At 39.3% G+C, this 24,234-nt stretch overlaps 1 protein-coding gene across 14 annotated transcripts in view; it reads right to left on the bottom strand.

Moving 5' to 3' along the window:
* RAPGEF4 (Rap guanine nucleotide exchange factor 4) overlaps positions 1-24,234 on the bottom strand; it is a 277,635-nt gene that overhangs the window by 77,372 nt on the left and 176,029 nt on the right. For 11 of the 14 annotated variants that reach the window (XM_074338103.1, XM_019727445.2, XM_074338115.1 and 8 more), the window contains 3 exons: positions 6,119-6,172; positions 5,720-5,826; positions 1,727-1,848 (listed from right to left, as the gene is read on the bottom strand). In XM_074338103.1, the coding sequence (XP_074194204.1) occupies positions 1,727-1,848; positions 5,720-5,826; positions 6,119-6,172 (283 nt within the window). The remainder of the gene's footprint in view (positions 1-1,726; positions 1,849-5,719; positions 5,827-6,118; positions 6,173-24,234) is intronic. The other 3 variants (XM_074338157.1, XM_019727446.2, XM_019727452.2) reach the window with 1 other exon arrangement.

The raw sequence follows: 24,234 nt of genomic DNA, 5'->3' as shown, positions 1-24,234 counted from the left end.
CCTCATCATTCTCGCTCTGCCTCGCCCAGGGCTGTGCAGCTGGAAGACATTGACGTCCCGGCTGCAGTCACACACCTCACAGCTCTCTCTGACCCGCCCCCCTCCTGGGCCGCCCCAGGACTCTCTTATGACAACCTGCCAACTTGTCTGACAGGAGCACTTTGACCAGCAAAAATTGCCTTGGTGACATTTTCTAGCATGTTGAACATAGGTCCCAAACTGGGAAATAACTAACTGCCAGCTCATGCTGTATAAGGGTTTTTGAAAGTACAGACTTAAAAAAACAACAACGCTACTTTGTCAGGATCAGAATTCATGCTTTTATTTCTCTATGTACTGGTTATAAACATGCCAGTCTGCACTTCAAAAAAGTTAGAATAAAATTGTTTGAACAAAGCTGACTAGATCAAGCTTCTAGGTCAGAAGATCCCTAAGAGGATCTAAGGTAATTTCCTTCCAGTTCTGGTTTTGAAAAGTTTTCTCTCTTGTTCCCTCTAAACAAAAAGATCTCGATTTCAGAAGGACAAAGTCAGGAAACTCGGCTCAGAACCCTTCATCTAAATGTCTTAAAGCTTTGAAGCCCCTTTTCAGGTTGGAATATCAACACTGCCAAAAGGTAAAGAGAGGTGGTAAATCCTTGCTACTCAAAATGTGATCCCAGAACAGCAGTACCTGGGAGCATGTTGGAATTGCAGAGCCTGAGGACCCGGGTCAGTTCTGCTGAATCAGAATCTGAATTTTAACAAGAGCCCCAGGTGATTTGTGCACAATAAAGTCTGAGAAACACTGACAAAACCATCCACACATTCCCAGGTGTTGGTAAATTCAATGAATGATTTTAATGGTTTGGCAGTTTGGAAAAGTGGTCTTCACGCAAATGGCGTGAGCAATTCGACCACAGAGACACTCCAGTCCTGAATAGCTACTCTGCTCAAGTGCAGCCCCTGTGAATATCAGAGGCCGCAACGGCAGCACATTCCTGATTTTAAATATGGTCCTCTTGTGGGTATACAAATTGGCTCTCCCAGATAACGCCATGGTTAAAAGGCAGCTTCTGAATTCATTACTTTCTTTCATGTCATCAGCCCAGCCCCCCATCTCACGGCTCTTCATCTTGCTCCTGCATTAGGGTTGCTATGCAGTGCTCAGAGTATAATCACACTATCAATGAACCGTGAATGCAAACTAATAAACATAATTGGAACTGATGCACTCGGGTTGCAATTTCATTTTCCCTTCATAACAGTCTTCCAAGTTAGGGAGGTACAATGGTGGAACACAGCAATCGATAGCATCCACTCGCTGCACTGCTAAATGAAGATGCTAGCACAGAGTCCCTAAAGGGAGCATAATTCTTTCTTGCCCCTTTGGGAGTTCAGTAACAACTTACCAAGGGAAACGCACTTACTGTGTTTCCCCGAAAATAAGACCTAGCCGGACAATCAGCTCTAATGCATCTTTTGAAGCAAAAATTAACATAAGACCTGGTCTTATTTTACTATAATATAAGATCAGGTCTATAATATAATATGATATGATATGATATGATATGATATGATATGATATGATATGATATAATATAATTAAAATATAGCTATAATACTGGGTCTTATATTAATTTTTGCTCCAAAAGACATATTAGAGCTGATTGTCTGGCTAGGCCTTATTTTGGGGGAAACAAGGTAGCATTTCTTGAGGGTTTTCCAGGGACTGTGGCTCATCTTACCGTGGTTGAGAACACCGTCTTCTACCAGGACTTGCCACATGCCAACAGCTTGCGTTCGGGAGTGAACACACGGAGTCTGCTGCAGCATCCAGTCCACCAGCTCGGTTCCCACACAGCATTGTCTAAGGGGAGGTGGGACACAAAGGATGAGAAATCACCCCCTTGCCGATGAAGAGGTCTCTTTTGAGAGGAGATCCTCCAAAAGAGCTTAGCGCTCTTCCACCGTAAGAAGTCTCACTGCGAACAAAGCACCACATGGTGTGGCCTCGGGTTCTCAAACTCTTGTACGAACCAATAAAATCATTCCACTCAGGAGAGAAGCTTCTAAGCAAAGCTGACTCAACAAAAGAGCATTACAAGTTGCAGCACCAGGGGAGACCCAAGGACCACTAGACAGTGAGCATTATCAGGCAAGCTGAAGATCATGGGGCCAGAAAGTCTTTCATTTTGTGCCTGTCCCAGAAAAGTCTCAGTGTACAAAGAGGGCAAAGCAAAATTCCTTCACCTGAGCTTTGTGAGGAATGAGTTAATGTTTGTGAGTCACTCGGTGGTGCTCCATGAAAGCCGCTGTATAAGTGCAAAATTATATAGCACTTTATATTTTCAAGTAATACTACTGATGTTCCTTGGAGGGGTGTTGGGAGCAACAAGCAATTAGCGATGCAAATCTCTGAGAAATAAGGTCTATGTAATGAGCAACAGCACTTCTACAGAGGCTGTCATCTGCAGAGCTCCAAATGCTTTCTGTGTAGTCACACTGTCATCCCTGCGATGCCCCTCTGTGGTAAGTTGCTCAGGATGGGCAAACTACATGCATTAGTTAGGAAACATGTAATTATACACACACATTAGGAAACACTAAAAGCTTCAGTGGGGTGAGAGAGAAGGGTATGTGTCCATGGCATGATGGTTCAAGGGAGGAAATGGAACTTTAAGTCCTAGGGATGAATCCCAAGGGACAGTGTGACAGGCAGGAAGTCACAGAGCAGCGGGTTGCTCACAGCTGGCTCTGAGTCACTGGCAGGCTCCCTCCCAGGCTAAGGATGCCACTAGCTCTGGGGCACAGGCTGAGGCTGCGCCAAGACCAGGGAGCTCCTCGCTAGTGTAAAACAAGGAGATTCCTGGTACTGTGGCCCTTTAGGAGGAGGCTTAGCCTGGGGGGAGTCATGAGGTACAGCACCAGGTCCGCGACCTATTAGCTAGGTGACTTTGGCCAGGCTGTTTCAACTCGCCGGTTCTCAGTGTTCTCATCCGTAAAAGAGAGGAGGAGGAAAAGCTGGTCGCTCAGGCCATTTCCAGTTCTAACAGTCTAGGACCTCTGACATCTATCAGCGCTCCTGGGACGCCCTGATTCAGGTCTGACCCTAGACTATTCCACAAGGAGGCTGTACTGAGGAGCCCTCCATTCCCAGGACTGCTCTGATTACAGCCTATACCCACACGTGAGAGCTGCAAGGGGCAAAGAGGCACCCAGGTACTACCCATTCTGAACCAAACGTATGACCTGTCAAAATATTCCTCTTCTAATGTGAGAATTTCTTAATGGGGAAGGTCTTGTCAAGTATTAAAAAAAAAAAATCCCATGTGGTTTTTAATCCAATGATTACCTTTATTAAACAGAGCACATGGAATGGAGATGATCTCAGATCATCTGGGCCCTGGTGCAGGGTGTAAGGACCCTGCAGTCAGAATACAGAACCAAAGCACACAGCTGCCCACTTGCAGCTGACGGAATCACTAGGTTTCTTCTCTGTCAGTGATCCTTAGCCACTTTGCAATTGACAGCAGATCTCTAGTGTAGTGATCCCTGGGGAGGACAGTGCCACGGGGAGACTTGAATCCCCTAGTCCGACAGCAATGGTACAATGGGGGGTGAGGAGCAGCAGGGAGGATGAGGATGGAACGGGGAACAAGACCCGGGAGAAGAAACTCAAACTGCACCGCAGAAAAAACAAATCATGCCCTCTGGCTTCCAGTTGAGTCCATGGGTCATTACCAACAGATCATTAATTTGTGTCATAGGGTGTGGAACAGACATAACACCTACATTTCAGGGGTTTAGAATCTTAGTACTATGGAGCAAGAAAGAGATTACGGTTTCTCACTTCTAGTTTCCATTATCTGTCAGCAAAGATGACAGATTTTAATGGAATTTCCCTAATGTAAGAACACTTGGAAAAGCATAATCACATCTTAAATTAAGGGGAAAAATAATAAAAAAATTTTAAAAAGAGAAAGGTCCTTTAGCCATAAGAGATTTTGAAATCCACTTAATGAGTTAAAGAAGTTGAACTCTCTCTGGGACATGTGATCACATTTTTTTTAAACCTTTACTCCCCTTAAAATTATAGCAGTGCGTAGGGACCACAGACTCCAAAAAGAACGAGCTTCCAGGGTGTGAGGAGAGGACGGCAATCATCCAAGACGCTGGCTAGTAAATACCAACATTGAAAGGCCTTGATGCACAATCCAGCCTCAGAGATGGACTGTGTGCTAAGAGGAGTGTGTTCCCGATAACAATGACGTGTTTCTCAAATCCCACCTAATTTCCAAAACTCTGTCAAGAAGAGCCCAACTGAAAAGTAACAAATAAACTGTCAATTTTGGTCTTATAAACATATTCATGACAAATGCAAGAAGAAAAGGGTTAGTTTGCGTGGAGTGCAGAAAAAGTGATCCCAAGAGGAAGAATTTGTTTTGTCTTTCCATCTCTGTTCTTGGACAAGAGACTGGATCTTGAGGCACAAATACTCAAAGGTTTGCTGTAGGGTGGGCCAGGTGTAATTTTACAGGTTGGTAGTCACTAGAAAAATATATATTCTTTAAAACAACAACAACAAACCAAATAAACAACAAAAAAGAATTTAAAAAGATATATATATATATATTTCTCCTTCACGGTAACTTTAAAACGTGTGTTTCAGCTTTTCACTGTGTCTTATGAACTTGGTTCATGTGAATCAAATGGGCTTTGACTCATGCCAAGTGTGATGGGTTCTGAGGTCATGTCTAGGCTCAATGGGAAAGGGTGTCTGGCTGATTGTTGAAAGAGGGCTGTGAGCCTGAATGGTGTGCTATATACAAGCCATTCTAGTTCCTAAACCCTTATTGAGTTGATAAAATCAAAAATTAAAGATTAGACATGAATTCGTAGTTCACACACTATAGTTCAGTCACCCCAAAAGCTTCAACTAAATTGTGCAGCTCCAGTCTTTATCACTTTTTAAAATTGCAACAGCTATAATGAATCCTTAATTCCATATAATTATAGGTATGACGTGGTGCTGTACATTTACCATACGCATAACAGAATAAAATGTACATTAGAAGGTAAACTCTGTAAAGGACATCGTATACTTTTTTCACTCCTGTACTTAGAGCTTGGAACACAATAGTATCTGGTGACCAGTAGGTGCTTAATAAATTTGTGGAGTGAATAAATGATAGAATGAATGAAAAGATCAACTGAACTTGGAAATTAACCAACCTTGGTTTAAATCCTTGCTCTGCCACTCACTAGATATATTTTCTTGGACAAGGGAAATTATTTAATCTCCCTGAGCCTGTTTTATCATCTGAAAAATGGTCATACACCTACCTAGCAGGGTGTAGTGAGGATTAAAAGAGATAACATATAGAAACTGACCTGGTACAGGGCTTCAAGCATAAATAAATGCTCAGCATGTTAGTTAACTCTCATCTAAATATAGTTTTCCTAAAAAACACTAGCAAACACACAGAAATACAGAAGTTTTCTTTTCTTTGTTCATCACAATTAAACCAATGTCCAAGCAAATTAGTTTAGGTGTAACTACTGAGAATATTGAGGGGAATTAAAGTTAAGCGGTATCCAAGACAAGCTTAGATCTTCCAAAACCTGGAAGATTATAAAACATGCTGGCCATGGATGGAAAACAGAGAAATGCAAGTTTGTTCCGATTTCACTGAACATGAACCTCAGGGGGCCACACCCTTTGGAATTACTGCACATACCTGTATGTTTTCAGGTGGTATTTTCTATCTCGTATCATGTGAGGTGCCCGAGAGAGAATGGCATTTCGTAAAATTTTTCCAGCCCTGAGGATCTTCTCTGAAGGGACCTGGATTTTAATCAGGTGGAAGGAGGGGAAGAGAAAGGAGAGTTTATAGAAGGGAAACAAACCAGGTGAATCCTTAAACCACTTTCCAATCTGACTCTGGCTTGAAAAATACAACTCAGACATTTACATTGTTCACTTGTGTGACATGTCACTGTTTTTGTTGAGAACTGAGTAACACTGAATATTTATCATCTCTAGAAAATGTATGTGAGGTTGCCTGATGTGATGCTCTGACATAGGAACTACCTCCAGGGGTTACTGATGGATCATCAACCCACCTACATCCCATTACCTTGGTAATGGTGTTAGCAGCACGAAGAGGAACGTGAGGTTCAATGAGAGGTGTCTGAAAAATAAAATGTTAAAGCAAAAGAAAATTAAACAAAAAGTTCACTAAAGAAAATTATGGGTTGGGGGATAATACAACATCCATTTTTATAAAACTCAAAATAGAATTTAAAAAACAAGACATAAAATCCGCCTATAGACTTGAATGCACAGGCATTCAAAGGGCAAAATTAAAACATTCTGTTTGCCAAAATTTAAATATAAATTACTAAAAATGAAATAAAAAACAGATAGGAATGATTAGATGTTTGTAGGCTTAATGAGAAGAGAATTGATATCTACTCAAAGCATAACAAACATCAGAGCAGAGGAAAAAGCAAAACAAGATAAACATGAATAGAGGTTAAAATGACCTACTTCAGGGGATAGGGAGAAAGCAATGATTTAGGATGGAAATGAGCAATTTCATCCTCCCTCACATAGTGAAGATTCTTTTTCTTTTTCTGCAATTTGCATTTTTAAAAAGAAAGTTTTAATTTTTACATGATGCTTTTTGGTGGTTGTATGCATTCAAGTTCCTAGAACCCAATGGTGCAGCTGTGTACCTTCTCTTGCATTTGCAAGGTGGTGTACAGTTTTCAGGATTCTGGGACTGTCAGAACAGCTCTAGGATCTAGATAAAGCTTCTGTCGCTATCCCTATTCTTCAGATGAAGGTGCTGAAGTGAAATCCCAGGGAAATGATTTGCTACACAGCTACACAGTCGAGTCCCCTAGTCCTACCAAAATCCTTTCTATTTCTCTGAAATATCTGGTAGAGGCATTCTCCAACAGAGGAGCTAGATTCAGTCAAAGGTGGTGGTCGAACCACCAAGACTACACTCTTTATATCATTTCCAGAAGGTAAGAAATGATGGCAGGTGTATTTATGAGATTGCGGTAGGCAGAATAATGCTCCCCCAAAGATGTCCATGTCCTTCCTTATCCCCAGGGCCTATGAATATATTAGATTTTGTGGTGAAAGGGACTCTGTAGATGTGATTAATAAGGATCAAAGTGGGAGATTTTCTAGTGCTTCCAATGTAATCATATGGGTCCTTAAAAGATGGAGGAGGGAGGCCGAAGAGTTATTAGAGCCAAAGAAATAGCAGAGAGCATAGGACTCAGCCTGATTTTGCTGGCTTTGATATGGAAGAAGCCAAGAGCCAAGGAATGAGGGCATTGTCTAGAAGATGGAAAGGCAAAACAACATATGAGCTTTCCCCAGAGCCTCCAGAAGGAACTGACCTGCCGACATCTTGATTTTAGCCCAGTGAGACCCATTTTAGACTTCTAAACTACAGCACTCTAACGTTATTAATTTCTGTTGTTTTAAGCCACTAGGCTTGTGGCAATTTGTCATAGCAGTGACAGAAAACTAATACAGAGATTATTATACTTCATACTAAAAACCCTACTTTTTGCAAATAGAAGCCATTACATTGAAAATAAATTGGCAGATTTTCCCTCTAGTCCTAATTAAAAAAAATATATAATCAGTGGGAAAATAAACGTCAATATTAATTTAAAATACTTTGGGTACCTAAATACAAATATACATGTGTAAACATATGCCTTCCTTTTTATCAATGATAAATTTCAGGTGGGTTGATGCTTTTAATATCATAATAGCATTAAGGAAAAAGTGAAAAGAATCCTAAGCTTTAAGAAAAGAATACATGAGACATTTTGGCGTGACTGAAATCTCACTGAACTTGCTTAAACATTTTTATCACCTTGTTTTTTTTATTTCCTCTTGAAATCACTAGAGCACAATTGTCAAGCAATATTATAGTATTTTAGCAGCATACTGTTTACAATCAGCATAGACCAAAGAATTTCAGCCTGGTCCAATTCAACAGTAGCTTTAAACAGCTTTGCCCAGAAATAGCCCATGCTCCCTTCTGTTAGACCTTTCGGTGGAAGAAGGACCATGAGCTCATGGAGTCCCAGTGCTTGTATTACCTCCTCAAAGAAGACAGAATTCTGTGATGCTGAATCCCCTTAAAAAAAAGAAAAATGTTCGAAAGCACCAGACCAGCACGCACCAGGGTCCTGGAAATGTGTGCAGCTAAAACACACTGATTATTTCTGAGTATGTGAATCCCCAGGACTCATGCATCCTGTCTCTCTACGTTCCACAGGTGGGTTTGTATGTCTAGGATGGTGCCTAGTTATGTATCCAAATTTAGAAGCCTCTGGTTATGCTTGAAAATAATAGTAGAAACCCGTTTCTTTTTCTTGTCTTGGAAGAAAGAGGTGCAGGTATAAGTGGTGCAGAGTAGATGGATGTGGGATTCTGAGACAATCTTTGATTTCCTATTTTAAAAAGCTGCTTTCCTTTGCAGTTGCCTTTGAGAGGCTGGCTGAGCCACAGGTCAAGAAGATGCCCACGCTTGAGGATTACTGATGAATGTTTTATTCTTCAGTAGGTGCAAAAAAACGTTATTTGAAAATTCCATCTTTTTGTTTCACAGAAATGTCAACATTTTAACAAAATGCTAACAAGTGGTGCCGAGGTTGGTTTATTTTGCTGTATAGTTCCTTTTTTTGGTCCCTTGGCACCTGAAAAGAAAGTATTATAAGAGCAGGGGAAGCATGAGGCTTCAACCAGAATAGTTCTTTTGATTTGCAAGTAAAGGGGCAAAACGTACACAAGGTTGGCGTTTAGCTAGATAATCCTCATACCAGCTCCAGGACCAGGATGCTGTTGAATCTGTGAAAGGCAGCATTCTTAGACCCTTCCCTGACTCAATGGTTGTAGTTTGCGGACAACATAATGAATGGATGCTTTGAGAAGGAGACAGTCCCTTTATTTAAGTAAAATCTCCAGGGAACATATGCAGGGTGAAAGTAGGGAAAGTTTTATTTTGGGGGAGTAAAAATCTGTCTTTGTAGGGAACGCTATATTCAGTTAGGCAAACTCCTGTGTTCTAAGAGCTACGTTGGTGCGTAGCAGCCATATGTTGTGGGAAACAGTCATTGGCTAATGCCTCTTCAGGGACCCCTCCATTTATGAGTTGATTGCTTTTGTATTTACTTTTTGGTTTCCCTTGGCTTTCACGTACAGTTGAGAATACCACTGTAGCTCTGCTTTACAGAATAAGGAGAAGAATTTCATTTTATAAATGATTAGGTCAAATAATAGCACAGGGAAAGAAGCGGCATGGTGATATTAGTGAGAATCAAGACAAGAAAAGCAGCCCTAAAGGCAGGACCAAGCATTTCCTGTAACAGAACCTTTACACATGTTGTCCACACATGTTGTCCGCACATGTGCCCTTCTACGTGTCATCTCCTTATTTTAGTATGACTTTCGTTTTTTATTGAGAAAACTAAGGCCAGAGACAGGTGGGAACCGAGTTCCCAGCTAATAACTGGAAGAGATGGGAGCTGGATCCAGGCCCGTGCCTGAGCTGCAGAAACAATGACCCCATCCCACGTGCTCTTTCTTTTTACAGGCCTCTTTGCTCACCCTTTGGAAGAGTTTGTGTTCTGTTTGGCTCAAGTTCACTGAGAAAAAAGCATTTAAGCCCTTCTGGGTTATCAGGTATCAGACTTGACCTTAAGAGTTTCCGGCAATAAATTCAATGACCTACTGAGATGATAGCATCATGTGTCTTGCTTGGTCTGAATTAACTAATTTTTGTACTTGAGTAAATTTGACATGTAACACTGTGTAAGTTTAAGGTGCACAGCACTGTTACTTTGATACATTTATATATTATATGATGGCTGATATAGCATATTTATCACCTTATATAGTTATAGTACAATATTATTGTCTATATTCATTACACTGTGCGTTAGATCCCTACGGTTTATTTAGTACTCATTAAAAGTTTGTACCCTCTTGTTCCTCCCCACCACCTTCTGGTAAATTCCATTTTACTCTCTGATTTCTATGGATTTAACTTTTTCACATTCCACATAAAAGTGATATCATACAGCTTTTGTCTTTCTTTGTCTGACTTTATCTCACTTATCATAATATGCTCAGGTCCATCCATGTTGTCACGAATGGCAGGATATCCTCCTTTCTCATGGCTGAGTAAGTACTCCATTATATACACATTTTTTTAATTCCCATGTTTGTCTCAGCATTATTCACAATAGTCAAGATATGGAAACAACCCAAATACCCATCAATGGATGAATGGATAAATTAACTTTTTAAAAAGCAACGTTGTGACAATAAAACATTTGGTACTGAGGAACTGTCCTCCTAGGGGTAAGACAAATACACCAGGGACATGGGTAGCAGTCAAAGTCTGAGCAGGAAAGTGGCAACCACTCAGAATTTCCCACAGAGGGAGTTTAATGCTGGAACTTGCTTTGTGGGTGGTAGGAGAGCTAAGCCAAACAGGCGACCGGGAGGTAACCCAGACGTTAGCAAAGTAAGAAGCCTCAGGTGGACGGAGAGGGGAAAAGGAGGCATTCCCAGAGCCTGAGCCAGGTGTCCCGGGGGAAGCTGGAACCTCGGGGAGCCTCCAGGTGCTAACGACAGGGCCCCTGGGGGAGATGCTACCCTCCCTCCCATGCTGAGAGGGGGGCAAGACCCTCCCACATCCAATGTCCCTCCAGCCAGAAGCCAGAGAAATAAGGAAAATAATTTAATTTTATAAATGCTTAGGTTTAAACAGAAGAGGAAAAGAAGTAGTATGGTGATATTAGCGAGATGATCAAAGCTAGAAAACCAGCTCTAAGAGCAAAACCAAGGTCAGATGAGCCTGGGAAACACTCGACAGGAGTCAGCCTCCTTGCGAGGCACAGGAGAGCACAGGAATTTGCAAAGAATTGCTCTGAGGACAAACAGGCCCAGGAACGGCAGAGCAGGGTGGCTGCACACAGAGTGGGGCAGGGCTGCTGCGTCTAGCATCTACCTCTCAGCCCTCTCACCCTCTCGCTATGCCATACCCCCTCAAGGCACTGTCCCCGTTGGGCTACAGACAACGAATGAGGACAGCAGCTGAGCACAGAGGAGACGTCATTAATGCTGCCTTGGTGTGTGTCCTAGGGTGGCCCTATGTTTTGACCTATAGCCAGAAAATACATATCGTAAGTGGGCCCTAAAAGGAATGGACTCTTCTCCAATTAAATTTCATACATTTCAACATGTCAATCATGTGTGGAGGATAAAAATTCTTTCTCCCAACCTGGGCATGAAAGAATCCAAATTGGGTTAGGAAAATATGATCCTAAAAAACTAGGCAGAGAGAACAGATAAGGGCAGAGGTATTCAGCTTTCTCTCTGCTTTTCTTGGCGTTCTCCACTGAAGACTTCCCTTAGGATTGACCGTAATTGGTTTTTTGTTTGTTTGTTTCTGGAGAGAGGAGGCATTCTACTGCTTTTTATTATGTTTCTATTACTACTGAAAAGGAGACACAGTAAGGAGAAATATTCCTTTTGGCACCAGAGCCAATTCAGAAATACTAATCAGGTGATGAAAAATAATGAATTTATCCTCCATTACAAGATGCACAATAACTCCCCAGTAGATTATATTAAGGTATAAGGAACTGTAATAGGCTTCATGAAAAGCCATATTTAGGCCCTTTTGAAAGCAGATAATTCTTTTTACTCAAGTATTTGCTCGCAGAAGCCTTTTTGCAAGGCACCACATTTTAAGCCAAGAGATAAGAATAACAAGCTGGATTGGGACACAAAGCTCACGACAGAACTCTGGCAACACAGTGCAGTAAAAAGTCATATAAGTCCACATCCAGTTTAATTCAACTATTTAATAAAGGCATATCATGTGCAGAGCAACGTGTTAGGCGAAAGTAGAACATGCTGATAAAGTGCCCAGTCTAAACGAGCTCTTGAGCATATTGGGAAAGCAAAACTTCCATGGGTTAAACCATTAGTGAGACAATATGAATCCACAAAGAAAAGCAACAACATTCTGAATTTCGAACTCCCCCTTTTTCATTTCAGGTGAGGAAATCCTTAAGAGGTAGGGAGAATACTATTCAATGTTTTTTAGTGAAAATGATATACTCTTAGGAGTGACATTCACTTATTTTGGCATTTGGGGATAATACAACTAAGGTCTTAGAAATGTGTGCCTCATTCTTGTAAAAGTTATCATCAATGTCATCACTCTTTGGTTGACTGGATGAAATTAAAGACTGAGTCAGACTCATAGACAGATTTCACCACTCTGAAATAACTATGTAAGGTTTTCCATTTATTAAATAATGGAAAAATCATCTATTGACCTCTTCGGCTTCCATCTGCAGGCTTTTTTTTTTTTTTTTTTAAGTTTTCCAAGTCAAACTTGGCTTGTAAAGGTCCAGTTTCAGCTTCCACGTGTAGGAGACTGAAAGTTGTCACTCCCATCCTTACAACTAGAAAATGCTGAACAAAGTGAAAACAAGGACTTCTCTTGGGCCTGTCAGAGAACTGAGGGTGCAGAGCAAACTACCTCCCCAAAATATGGAGAGACGAGGGATCTGGAGCCTACCATGAGCAGAAGACACAAGCTGGTAGGAACACTCAAATGGCTATAATGAATTAAACAAGGAGGCCATTGCACTGATGAGGCTCTCGTGCGATGGTGACTGGTGTAAGCAAACCAAAATCTAACCTGTAAATGTCCCACGGTTATGAAATTGAAACCCAAGAACAACCAATCACAAATAGCCAACTAGGCTGGAAGCTATTGCCAGTCAAAAATTTCCTTACTTTGCTCCTACCTTTTCTCTATAAAAGTATCTCCCTGAGCTCCTGTTCGCTCTGAACCACTTGCAGTGAGGTGCTGCCAGATTTTAATCAATTTATGCTCACATAAGCTCTTAACATTTTTAACATGCCTCAGTTTATCTTTTAACAATAGTAATTTTGATGAATTGCTGGTGGCTAAATGTGGAGTAGCTTGAGAGTGACAAACTCCCGTGGGAGGACAGTCTTGGGTGGGTCCCCACACTTTTGTGGATGTTGCATCCTGGAACCCCACCAGGTTCTGTTGATGAAGAGCCAAAAAAGATCTCCTGGTGGCTCTGGCAGGGGGAGGGGAAGAGGCATTGTGAAATACACCCAGAGCATTCTCCGTGACAAAGGCCTATTCTCCAGGGAAAAGACTTTACTAGGTATTATCCCATCTGGGGTAAGGGCATTTCTCTGACTCTAGTCCCCTCTAGCCTTCCTGTCTCACCTAAGGGAGGAAAAAGAAGCTAAAAAATAGTCATGGGGGGGTCACAGTGCAGGGACACAGGCCCACTAAATGACAGAGATTTAGTCATAAGATTATAGGATACTTTCCTTCCCCTACAATCCTCCAACCATGCCAGTGTAAAAATAGTGGGTTACAGCTGCCAGACGCAGACTGCAAGGAGGGGTTCGTAGGAAAGCCCAAACACAACCCAGGGGACAAAAACAAGGACATCAGAGGAATTTGAAGCCTCTGGCATCTACAGCTACAGCAGCCACATACAGCCCAGCCCAGCTCCTAGCCTGATTAGCGTAAAACCTCACACGAAAGGCTCATTTCTACCAGTTCCTTTTACACAATACATCATGTCTGGTTTTCCACCAAAAGTTACAAGATGCGCTAAAGGCAAGAAAAAACAGAGTCTGAAGAGACAAAGTAAACATCAGAGCCAGACTCAGATATGACACAGATTTTGAAATTGTCAGACAGGAAATTTAAATGACCTATGATTAATATGTTAACTAGGGAAGAGTATTCCATTAATAATACTAATAAAAAAGTAGACAATATGCAAGAATATATTGAGCAATGTAAGCAGAGAGAGAGAAACTCTAAGAAAGAAATGTCTTCCTTCCCTCTCCTTCCTCCATAGACCAACAACAGAGAAGGAAGGGCAGAAACTGGGCGGGAGTAGAAGAAAGCAGACCATGACCCTCTACCCACTGCTGTAACGAGCAGCCCAGTCTCTTCAGAGATTCCACTCCAACAAAAGCTAGAAATTTAAAAAAATGGATTTCACAAGTTATTTTGTAGATATTAACAAATCGATTCTAAAGTTTATATAGAGAAGCAAAAGACCCAGAAGAGCCGACTCAATACAGAAGAAGAACAAAGTTGGAGGATTGACGCTATTCTACTTCAAGACTTACTAGAAAGCTAAAGTAATCAAGACAGTGTGGTTTTGGAAGAAAATAGAGAAATAGAACAGAATAGAGAGCCCAGAAATAGAGCCACATAAATATAGTCAACTGATCTTTGATCAAGGAGCAAAGGCACTACAATGGAGTGAAGTTAGTCTTCTCAACAAATGGTGCTGGAACGACTGGACATTCACATGCAAAAAAATGAATCTGGATATGGACCTTACACCAAACACAGATAGTAACTCAAAATGGATCACAGACCTAAATGTAAAATTATCCAACATAACATGTTATAATAACATACTATATAACATAATAGAATGAATTATCATGTTATATAATTCTAGCTTGAATAAAAACGGGTAAATATCAACTTATTCCATGGATATTCTCTGTGCTGTGCTAAAGCTGATTCACTAGAATTCAAAGGGGATTACACTGGTAAATTATGCTACATTTGGGTTAAGATACTTGGTTTGGGCAACAAAATGTTTAAAACGAGATTGGCCCCATTAGGGACACACTCTCTGCCCCATCTGAGAAGCTATAGAAACTGCTTTAAAAAAAAAAAAAAAAATAGCCCACTCCAGGTGATTTTTCTCATCCTTGTTGCTTCAAAGATTCATAATCAATGCATTAGATGAAACAGTTCAAAGAACCTTTTGGGGAGATTGGTTATCAGGTAAGGATAGTCCTGGATTTCTTATTTTTGAGAGATCTAGGGAATAGATGTCAATAGACGTCAATTGTGTCCTGAGTTGCCTTTGGGCCCCTCTGCATTTCCTGAATCTCAATTACTGCAAATATTTCCCTGCTTATGCCGTAGCTATTTACCTTTCTTTTTCTTCAAGTATATGAATGCCTTAAAATAAAAAAAAATAAAAAACTGTGTTCTTGTTATCTCGGAATCCCTGTGGTGTTTGGCTCACAGAGATTATTCATTAAATATTTATTTGATTAATATGTGGCAAAATCTCTGAGGAGCTTTTACCTGGCAGTGGTATAAAAAGAATGGAAAGAATTTTTCCTCTTTTCATTTCTGAGATTCCAGTTTTGCTCTTGTTGGTTAGATATGGAGAGGCTCAGTTTATTGGATGTTGGCAAATAATTTATAGATTATTTTACTTTCACTTCTCTCTTCCTGGGAATAACATTTCCCTTCAGTTCATATCTGTAATAAAGTGTTTGGAGGTTGCAAGGGAGAAACATTAAAGTTGATGCCTTTTTATTCCTTTAGATCAAGAAAGTTCTCAAAAATAGATTGTCCCAAAGACATGAAACCATCCCTCTTCATCATATGAGTTCCTCTTGTTTTTCCCTGGACAGACATGAGATCAGTTTTGAGTTTTCACTGTTTTTGGTGCTCTGAATGTTTTTTGGACATTTTTGAGAATTCATACATGTGAATTCATACATGAGAATTCTCATACATGTGATGGAACCTTAAAAATGCACATACATACATGCATCCAAAAATTCTGCTTATAATTAACAGACTTCCAGAAGTCCATACACAGATCCTAAAAATAAACATGTATATCCGTAGCATCTCAGAAATCCACTGCTAGATAAAAGCCCAACAGAAATATGTACATACATTCACCAAAAGACATATACTAGAATGTTAAGAGAACAGCTATTCACAATAGTCCACCCCCAACAGAATGGACAATAGATTGTGGTATATTCCCATAGTGGAATGAGAGAAACAATTTATAACTGCATACCACAATGTGGATAAAGTTCACAAACATAATACTGAAGGAAAGCAGCTATATACAGGAGGTATGTACTGGGCGATTGCATTTATCTAAAGTATAAAAACAGGTTACCTTTAGTTGGAGTAGTAGCTAGAAGGAGTTTCCTTCTGGAGTGGTAGTGACATTCTATGTCTTGATTTGGGTGTTGTTTACATGAGTGTGCTTGTGAAAATGAATTCACACAAATGACATGAACTTTTTTTTTTTTTACATGTGTATGCTAGGCTTTAATAAAAAGTTAAAAGAAAAAAACCTATTTTATAAATTAACTTAATCTCCTTATCAAAAAAATATTAAGAAGCTATTTACTAACCCTCATTATACATAGAAAAAAGTAAAGGAGACCTTGGGGTTTTGAAACTTAACATTTGAGTGGCACCTAGTCGTATGTGATCCTGACATAGAGCCCAACAGGCGGCAATTTGTACCCTTCAATTTTCCTTTGAGGGTGACTCATGCATATATGTCTGTATGCATGAAAGACACCCAGCAAAAATGTTACTACCAACAACCCCCCCAGAGCGTGGGCTTCAGGAGTAGGACACTGGGCAAGAGAGTGAGTCTAGTTGACCATCTAGCATTTTTAGACATTTTCATTCATTTAGTAATTCTGGAAAATTTTAGAATACTGATTACAAATGTTATGCATCTCTTGCTTACTATACCAATAAAACTCACAAAGGTATATAAATACATGAAAAATTAAAATATAAAGAGCATTAAAGTCAGTGTATAAGTAAATGTTTTATAGCTACTATATTTGATTTAAATATTAGCTATATCTGGCAAAGGATACCTTTTTCTAGCAGATCATAGTATTAATAAAATATCAATGGATGTTATTTATTCATATATTCCATTGTAAACACAATATGATTACATTCTCCTCAGATATTATGCTTAAGAAGCCCCATGATTTGACTCTCGAGAAAGTGACAAGTAGTTATCTATAGCCAACTATAAGTTTCTGAAGATATATGTTGTATCTGTCAAAAGTCTCAGAAAGTTTCACAAGTACTTTTAGGTAACGTGTTAAATTCAAAGTAAGTGACACGTATTTAATGTTATATGTTGTGGAAGTTCTTCAACTGACTTTTTTAAGTTAAGGTAACGGACAATCAGAAAACGCATATGATTTGTAGGCATCCTTACCCATTTGTCACCTGTTAGTGTCAGCATTAATACCTCAGCAGGTGGGTTTCACAAGGTCAGAGTTATACCCCATGCTGTCCTTGGTGGGGAACAAATGCAAGTCCCATCTAGCTGAATCCTATATACACATCACAAGTATTTTATAGAGGCACAAGGAGAAGGGGAGAAGGGATAGCAGCAGTTGTCTAGGTTGGCTCAAGGAAGCCTTCCCAGAGGAGGTGACATTTGACCCGAGTCTTCAGGACGAACCACCTAAAGGCTGCAGTGTAGTGTAGGCTAGAGCCCAAATCACAGAGGTGGGGATTTAAAGCATTCTGAGTCTTCTAGTCTGGCTGTAGCATAGAGCTGGAGTTGGAAAAGGTGGGGAAATGTGCAGGAAGATGCTACTTGTGAAGATATTACAGGTTCAGCCTTGTTAAGAAGACATCAGAAAGTCAGATTGTATTAAAGGCATATATGCGGCCTGACGATTACATTTGCAAACTCATCCTAGAGAGAGTGCTACATACCTCACTGCTGAATATCACTAGGTCACCTTTGAAGTACTCCCCTTGGGAAGCTATGCACTGACGCCAGCGCCTAGTCCACCCTTCAAGGCAATTTTGGAACTCTTTTACTGAAATGGCCATCAGAGCTGTCGTCATATTACCCTTGATGTCCTGAATGTCATCAAAATGTCTTCCTTTCAATATTTCTTCTATCTTTGGGTAAAGAAAGAAGTCATTGGGGGCCAGCTCAGGTGAGTAGGGAGGATGTTCCAATACAGTTATTTGTTTACTGGCTAAAACCTCCCTCACAGACAGAGTCGTGTGAGCTGGAGCATTGTTGTGATGCAAGAGCCATGAATTATTGGCGAAAAGTTCAGGTCGTCTAACTTTTTCACACAGCCTTTACAGCACTTCCAATGTTCACTGTTTGTCCAATGGGTACAAATACATAGTGAATAATCCCTCTGATGTTAAAAAAGGTTAGCAACATTGGTGCAACAAGTTCACGAAGTTAATTGTCAAACCTCGTACTGAGTTATTGGTTTTTACCTTTTCATCTTCTTTTTCATGACAAAATAATGCACGCTCATTAGAAAGTATGAACATATTCAATCATATAAACCACCACTCAAAGATAACTATGATTAGTATTTTAGAGTATTAATATTAATCCCTTTTGTGTAAGTGTGGATTTCATTTTATTTTTAACGGAAGTGTGATAATACTCTAGGTAAAATTTTGTATCTTCCCTTTTTACATAACACTAAATCATAAACAATTTCACATATTACTACAAATTCTTTGTAACCCTCATGTAAAAATTCCATTAAATGTAGATAACCATAATTTAATGGTTCTGTGGTTGCACCTTTAAGTTGTTTTTAATAATTTACTAGTATAAATATGCTGTGAGTTTAGGCAAAAGTTCTCCCCACCCATATTTGGAGTTATCTTCTCAGAATCGATTCCTGGAAGTAGAACGCCCAGGTCATGGGTCCAGGTTATTGATATATATTGATAAATTATGAAGCCTACATTGAAGGCAATTTCGATAGACCATTTCCTCTGGATAAACTCTTCGAAAAATGGTCTATCTTTGGCCTCTTGAATGTAGCCATTGGTTTCTATATTAAGACTAATAAATATTAATGTGGAACAAATTAATCATAAGACAAAAATTTCCAAGAGAAAAACACAAATACATTTTCCTAGCTTTTAAATGCATGCTTTGCAAAATGCCCTAAGCCATTATTTTAATAGCATAGTAACTCCCAGTTGGGAAAGGTAAAATAATTACCATGAAAAAAAAAATCTTTGTCCTGCACTTTGAATTGAAAACCATGCACTCAATTGACTTTTGTTCAGACTTCTGCATGTAGGTGTATTTGTCCGTATTGATTGAAAAATTTAAAAGACTTTTTTTTTCTGCCTCAGACAACCTGGTACACGAAAGCAGAAATAAATACAATTTTAGTACCAATACAGGACAAAACCATTCAAACAAATGACTTTGCTAGCTTTTAAGGACTCAGGAACCTGAGAGCAGTAGTATATTTAACCTATATTATTCAAAATACCAGGAATAGCAAAATCCTATTAATGTTTTCAAGAAATCTTTTAAGCCTTAACAAAGCTCATCAAAACAAAAATGATGAAAATCCTAAAAGGCATATCATATAAAACATGAAAACAAGGCAGAAAAGTAGCATACTACACAAGACACATCTGGCTCATAGGCCAAGTTCCCTAAACACAATCTTTTTTTTTTTTTAACCATCAAATTGCACTAGAGCAGACAATGGTTTCTGTTAGATGTGCCAACTGTTTTAAAAAGCTGAAGAAGTAAGTAGTGTGATATAGTACACTTTTAAATTTTGATTGCATTCATATTTTTCTTTCTTTCCCTTTCTGTACTTTTCTAATTTTCTAGAGTGTGCATAAGAAGAAAAACCACCAATTTTTTAAAGCCTTACTATTACTGGAGGAATAATACACTGATGGATGGCATTCTACCTCAGGGTTGCACTATTTTGATTCAAAGTAATTTGAAAGGCTGTAGAACTACTTGAAACGTCTGCAAGCACAAAGAGAAGGAATCAAATGTTACTGTATTCTTTTATTGATGAGAAACTTTAACTGTGGACATAATTTTTTTTGGAAGTAAGATGAAGATTACAGCTCACCCTAAGGACAGGTTTTCACAGTATCTCTTTGAGAAAGGAGACATGTTCAGCTGCATATAACAAAGCAACAACAGCCCCTTGACTGAAGCTCTCAGTCAGACTGGGGCTAATCATTATAAGATTTGGTATATAAACCAAAGGCAGCAAGGGAACAGGACAAACAAATGGGAAAGAGAAACTCGTGGACACGGACAATAGTTTGGTGGTTGCCAGAGGGTAACGGGGGTGGGGGGTGGGGGGTGGGATATGAGGATGGGGGGGATCGAATATATGGTGATGGAAGGAGAACTGAATCTGGGTGAAGAACACACAATGGGATTTATAGATGATGTGATGCAGAATTGTACACCTGAAATCTATGTAATTTTACTGACAATTGTCACCGCAATAAATTTAATTTAAAAAAAAAACAAAAAAAAAAACTGTGTATATTTCACAATTTTAAATGAACTCCTTATATGACAACTACCCGATATAGTTTATCAGCTTATGGTACACTTATGTAATTAAGAATACTTTAAAGCACAATTGCTGATATTTGAAAATAAAATTCAAACCTAAAAAAAAAAAAAAAGATTTGGTGATGAACTGGCTGTTTTCAGAAAAAGCACCAAGGATCTTGTTCCCATCTGCTTTTACAGGAGGCTCCAGATTCTGGAAGGATTGGCTTTTGCAGCCATGAAACAGAAATAGCCTAACTGTGGGAAGGTTGTCACGACTTGCAGTGGTGACAGAGGCTCACTCTGGGCACCCAGTACCTGAGTTAAGAAGAAGGGACCCCACTGCTTTCCTGTTTTCTGACTCTGCCTCTACCTGGCATTGGAAACACTACAAACCTCTGCTCAGTGCAGCTTAAAATGAAAGAAATGCTAGGCCGCATTTTAAAGTAAATCTCTTTTCCAAATAAAGACTGAACTTGTAATATGTTACTGTCTTACCACTTAAACCTAAAAGAGTTTTTGTTTTTTTTTTAAGTGAAGATAGTCAATGGTATTGTAAAATAAATTTTGAGAACTAAAAATTTCATTCTGTTACACAATGGGGTTTTCTCCAGAATGCAGATGAGGGTATATTACCAGGAACAGGAGGGAAGGAAGGAGACAGCCTCGGAAGTTCACATATTTGGGTTATCGGTGAGGGAAACACTCTCCATGTGATTTAATCTTAGTATTAAATTATTTTATTTCAAAATTACACAAAGAAAATGCCCTGGGTGAGTCACTATGCCTGAAACACCACAAATAATTGGTCAATTACTAGTTGGTACTTCTATTGCTTTACTCTTACTTTAAGCAGCCATTTTGAGAACTCTCTCTCTCTAATTATCATTAGGAGCTTAAACCTAAGTAACTTTACCACATTTAAAAGAAGGAGCAAGTTGGAATCTTTATGAATATATAGAATAGAGAAAACTCTGAGACTATATAGTTCACATAAAAACTCTCAGGATATGAAAAGCAAACACATATGGAAACAAAAACGAGTGGGGAAGAGCAAGGCAGTGAAAGTGGTTTTCATGTCTGATTTTGGGTTGGGGAGTTATGGGAAGCTGTTCATTTCTTTCTCATCTCATCTGTTTAGGGTGCTCACAACAGGTCCAGGAAAGAAGGGGAAGAAGGAAGGAAGGTTTGTGGATTCATCCTATTAGATACTATTCCAGGATCTGGAGAGGATAAGAACAAACGTTTATGTGTATTAAGTGCTCTTTGCTAAGCTCTTCACATGAATTATCTTATTTAATACTTACAACAACCCCTTGATGTATGCAGTTTTGTTATTTCCATTTCACAGATGAGGAAACTGAGGCTAAGGGCGGTTAAGTCCTTTGTCCCAGGTCATATAGCTGACAGGTGGCAGCTCTGGCACATGAACCCTCTGATTAACCACTACGACCATTACCCTACACGGCCTTCTATGGAAAATGCCCTTGCCCATCTTCCCTCTGAAGGAAGGGTGATTTTTTTAAAAGAGCCAATTTGATCGAGTCACTTTTCTATTTAATGGTATTCTATTTAATTTTCTATTTAACTCTTTAATGGTTCCCCATTCCTCTGGGAACAAATCCAAACTTCTGAACATTATTTAAAAGGCTCTTCACTAGATGATTACATAAAGAAGATGTGGTACATATGCACAATGTAATATTACTCAGTCATAAGATGAAATACCGCCATTTGGGACAACATGGATGAATCTTGAGATTATCATGCTAAGCGAAATAAGTCAGATAGAAAAAGTTGAGAACCATATGACTTCGCTCATATGTGGGGTATAAAACTGAAAGCAATAAACAAACAAGGCAAACAACCCAAAACTCACAGACACAGACAATTGTTTAGTGGTTACCAGAAAGTAAGGGGGATGGGGGTGAGGTAGAAGAAAGTAAAGGAGGTCAAATATATAGTGATGGAAGGAGAACTGACTCTGGGTGGTGAGTTCACAATGTAATATACAGATGATGTATTACAGAATTGTACACTTGAAATCTATGTAATTGCATTAACCAACATTACCCCAATAAATTTAATTTTTAAAATAATGTGAATTATACTATGTCATGAAAAAATGTCTTAGGGTGAACAAAATATTGTCACTACTCATTTTAAAATGTATGATATTAGCTTAGTAATTGTGTTATGTCAGCATTGTAATAGGCCTACTGCATCCATAGGACTGACACATAATAAGTTTTCAACAAATATCTGTTGAATAAACAAACAAACAAACAAACAAAGACTCTTCATAATTTCACCTCTGCCTACCTCTCCAGCCTCATTTTCTACCATTGCCCGCTTGTGCAATTGCTCAGAATGTTTTTCCAGCCCCTCATATATGCCAGACTCTTTTGTTTTGGAGGTTTTGCCCATTCTGCTCCCTCTGCCTATAACATGCATTCCCCTCCCTTTTCCCGACTTCCTTATCCTTCTAGTCTCAGCCAAATGTGCCAGGCCCTCTATTATATGCTTCTAGAGCTGCAATGTCCGATATCATAGCCACTAGCTAGAAGTGACCATTGAACACTTGAAAAGTGGCCTGTCTCAACTGAGACCTGAGTGTGAAATACACAGTGGTGTTGGAAGACTAAGTACAAGAAAAAAATAAAGTAAAATATATTGGTAATCATGTCTTATATTGGTTACATGTTGAAATGGGAATATTTTAGATACACTGGGTTAAATAAAATATACTATGAAAATTAATTTTATCTTTTTCTTTCTACTTTTTAAAATGTGGCTGCTAGAAAAATTTAAATTACACATGTGCCTCGTGTTACATTTCTGTTGGACAGTGCTGCTTTAGGCACCCTGCACTTCCTTTTGGTAACACACATTCCAGTTGTAGTTACTTGTTTACTATCTGACTTTTTACCAGACTAAGATCTAGGAGGGAGGGTGGTGTCTGTTTTATCCCCGCTGGTGCTCCAGTGCTGAGGACAGTGCCTGGCATGGCATGGCTAAATTGAATTGTTGAAATAATGAAAGCTAATGAAAGGTGGGGACCAGTTGGAAAAAGAAGAGTAGCAAAAACACTATCTCCTTTAGCACAAAATGTGAATGTGGTCCTTAAATCTTGATTTGAGAAAGGAAGAAAGGAGATGGTGCTTGTGAGTTTGGGCTAAGAGAATTTGAAAATATATTACTAGAGATATAAGTGAGGCAAATCAACTTTCACTTGTTTATAATCAAAACGATATAGTATTTGTTGCATGCGCACTATGTGAACTTTATAGGTATAGATTCTTATCTAATCCTCACAACAAATGCAGGAAGTAGGTATTATTGTTACCAACTCATTTTTAGAGGATGAACTTGAGTCTTAGAGACGGTAAGTAACTGCTCAAGGCCATATAACTAAGAAGTAGCAAAGCCAACATGTGAACTCAAGCAGTGTGGCCCCAGCCTCCTCGCTGGTTTATTCCTGCGGCATAGCTACATTACTCCTATGGCATATTGCCGTTATACAGCTTGCACAGATGTACAGTAGTCCCCCTTTATCTGCAGGGAATACTTCCCAAGACTCCCAGTGGATGCCTGAAACTGTGGATAGTACTGAACTCTATATATACTAGGTATATAGGTTTTTCCTATATACATATACCCATGACAAGGGATGATTCACGTCCCAGGAGGAACAGAGCAGGATGGAGAAAGATTTCATCATGTTACTCAGAATGGTGCACAATTTAAAACTTATGAATTGTTTATTTCTAGAACTTTCCATGTAATATTTTTGGACTGTGGGTGACCCCAGATAACTGAAACCATGGAAAGTGAAACTGTGGATGGGGGGGTGAGGGGACTACTGTATAAAGAGATATCTCTGCCCAGAAACAGGCTCTACCCTTATTCCCCAATCATTTAGTTTTTACAAGCCTTAATAATAGGAAGTAGGTAAGCATTTAATCAAGTGCTTACTTTTTTC

The sequence above is a fragment of the Rhinolophus sinicus genome, linkage group LG01 (assembly GCF_036562045.2).
Source record: "Rhinolophus sinicus isolate RSC01 linkage group LG01, ASM3656204v1, whole genome shotgun sequence".
Classification (NCBI taxonomy): Eukaryota; Metazoa; Chordata; class Mammalia; order Chiroptera; family Rhinolophidae; genus Rhinolophus; species Rhinolophus sinicus.
This window is presented reverse-complemented; position numbering and strand designations above follow the sequence as displayed.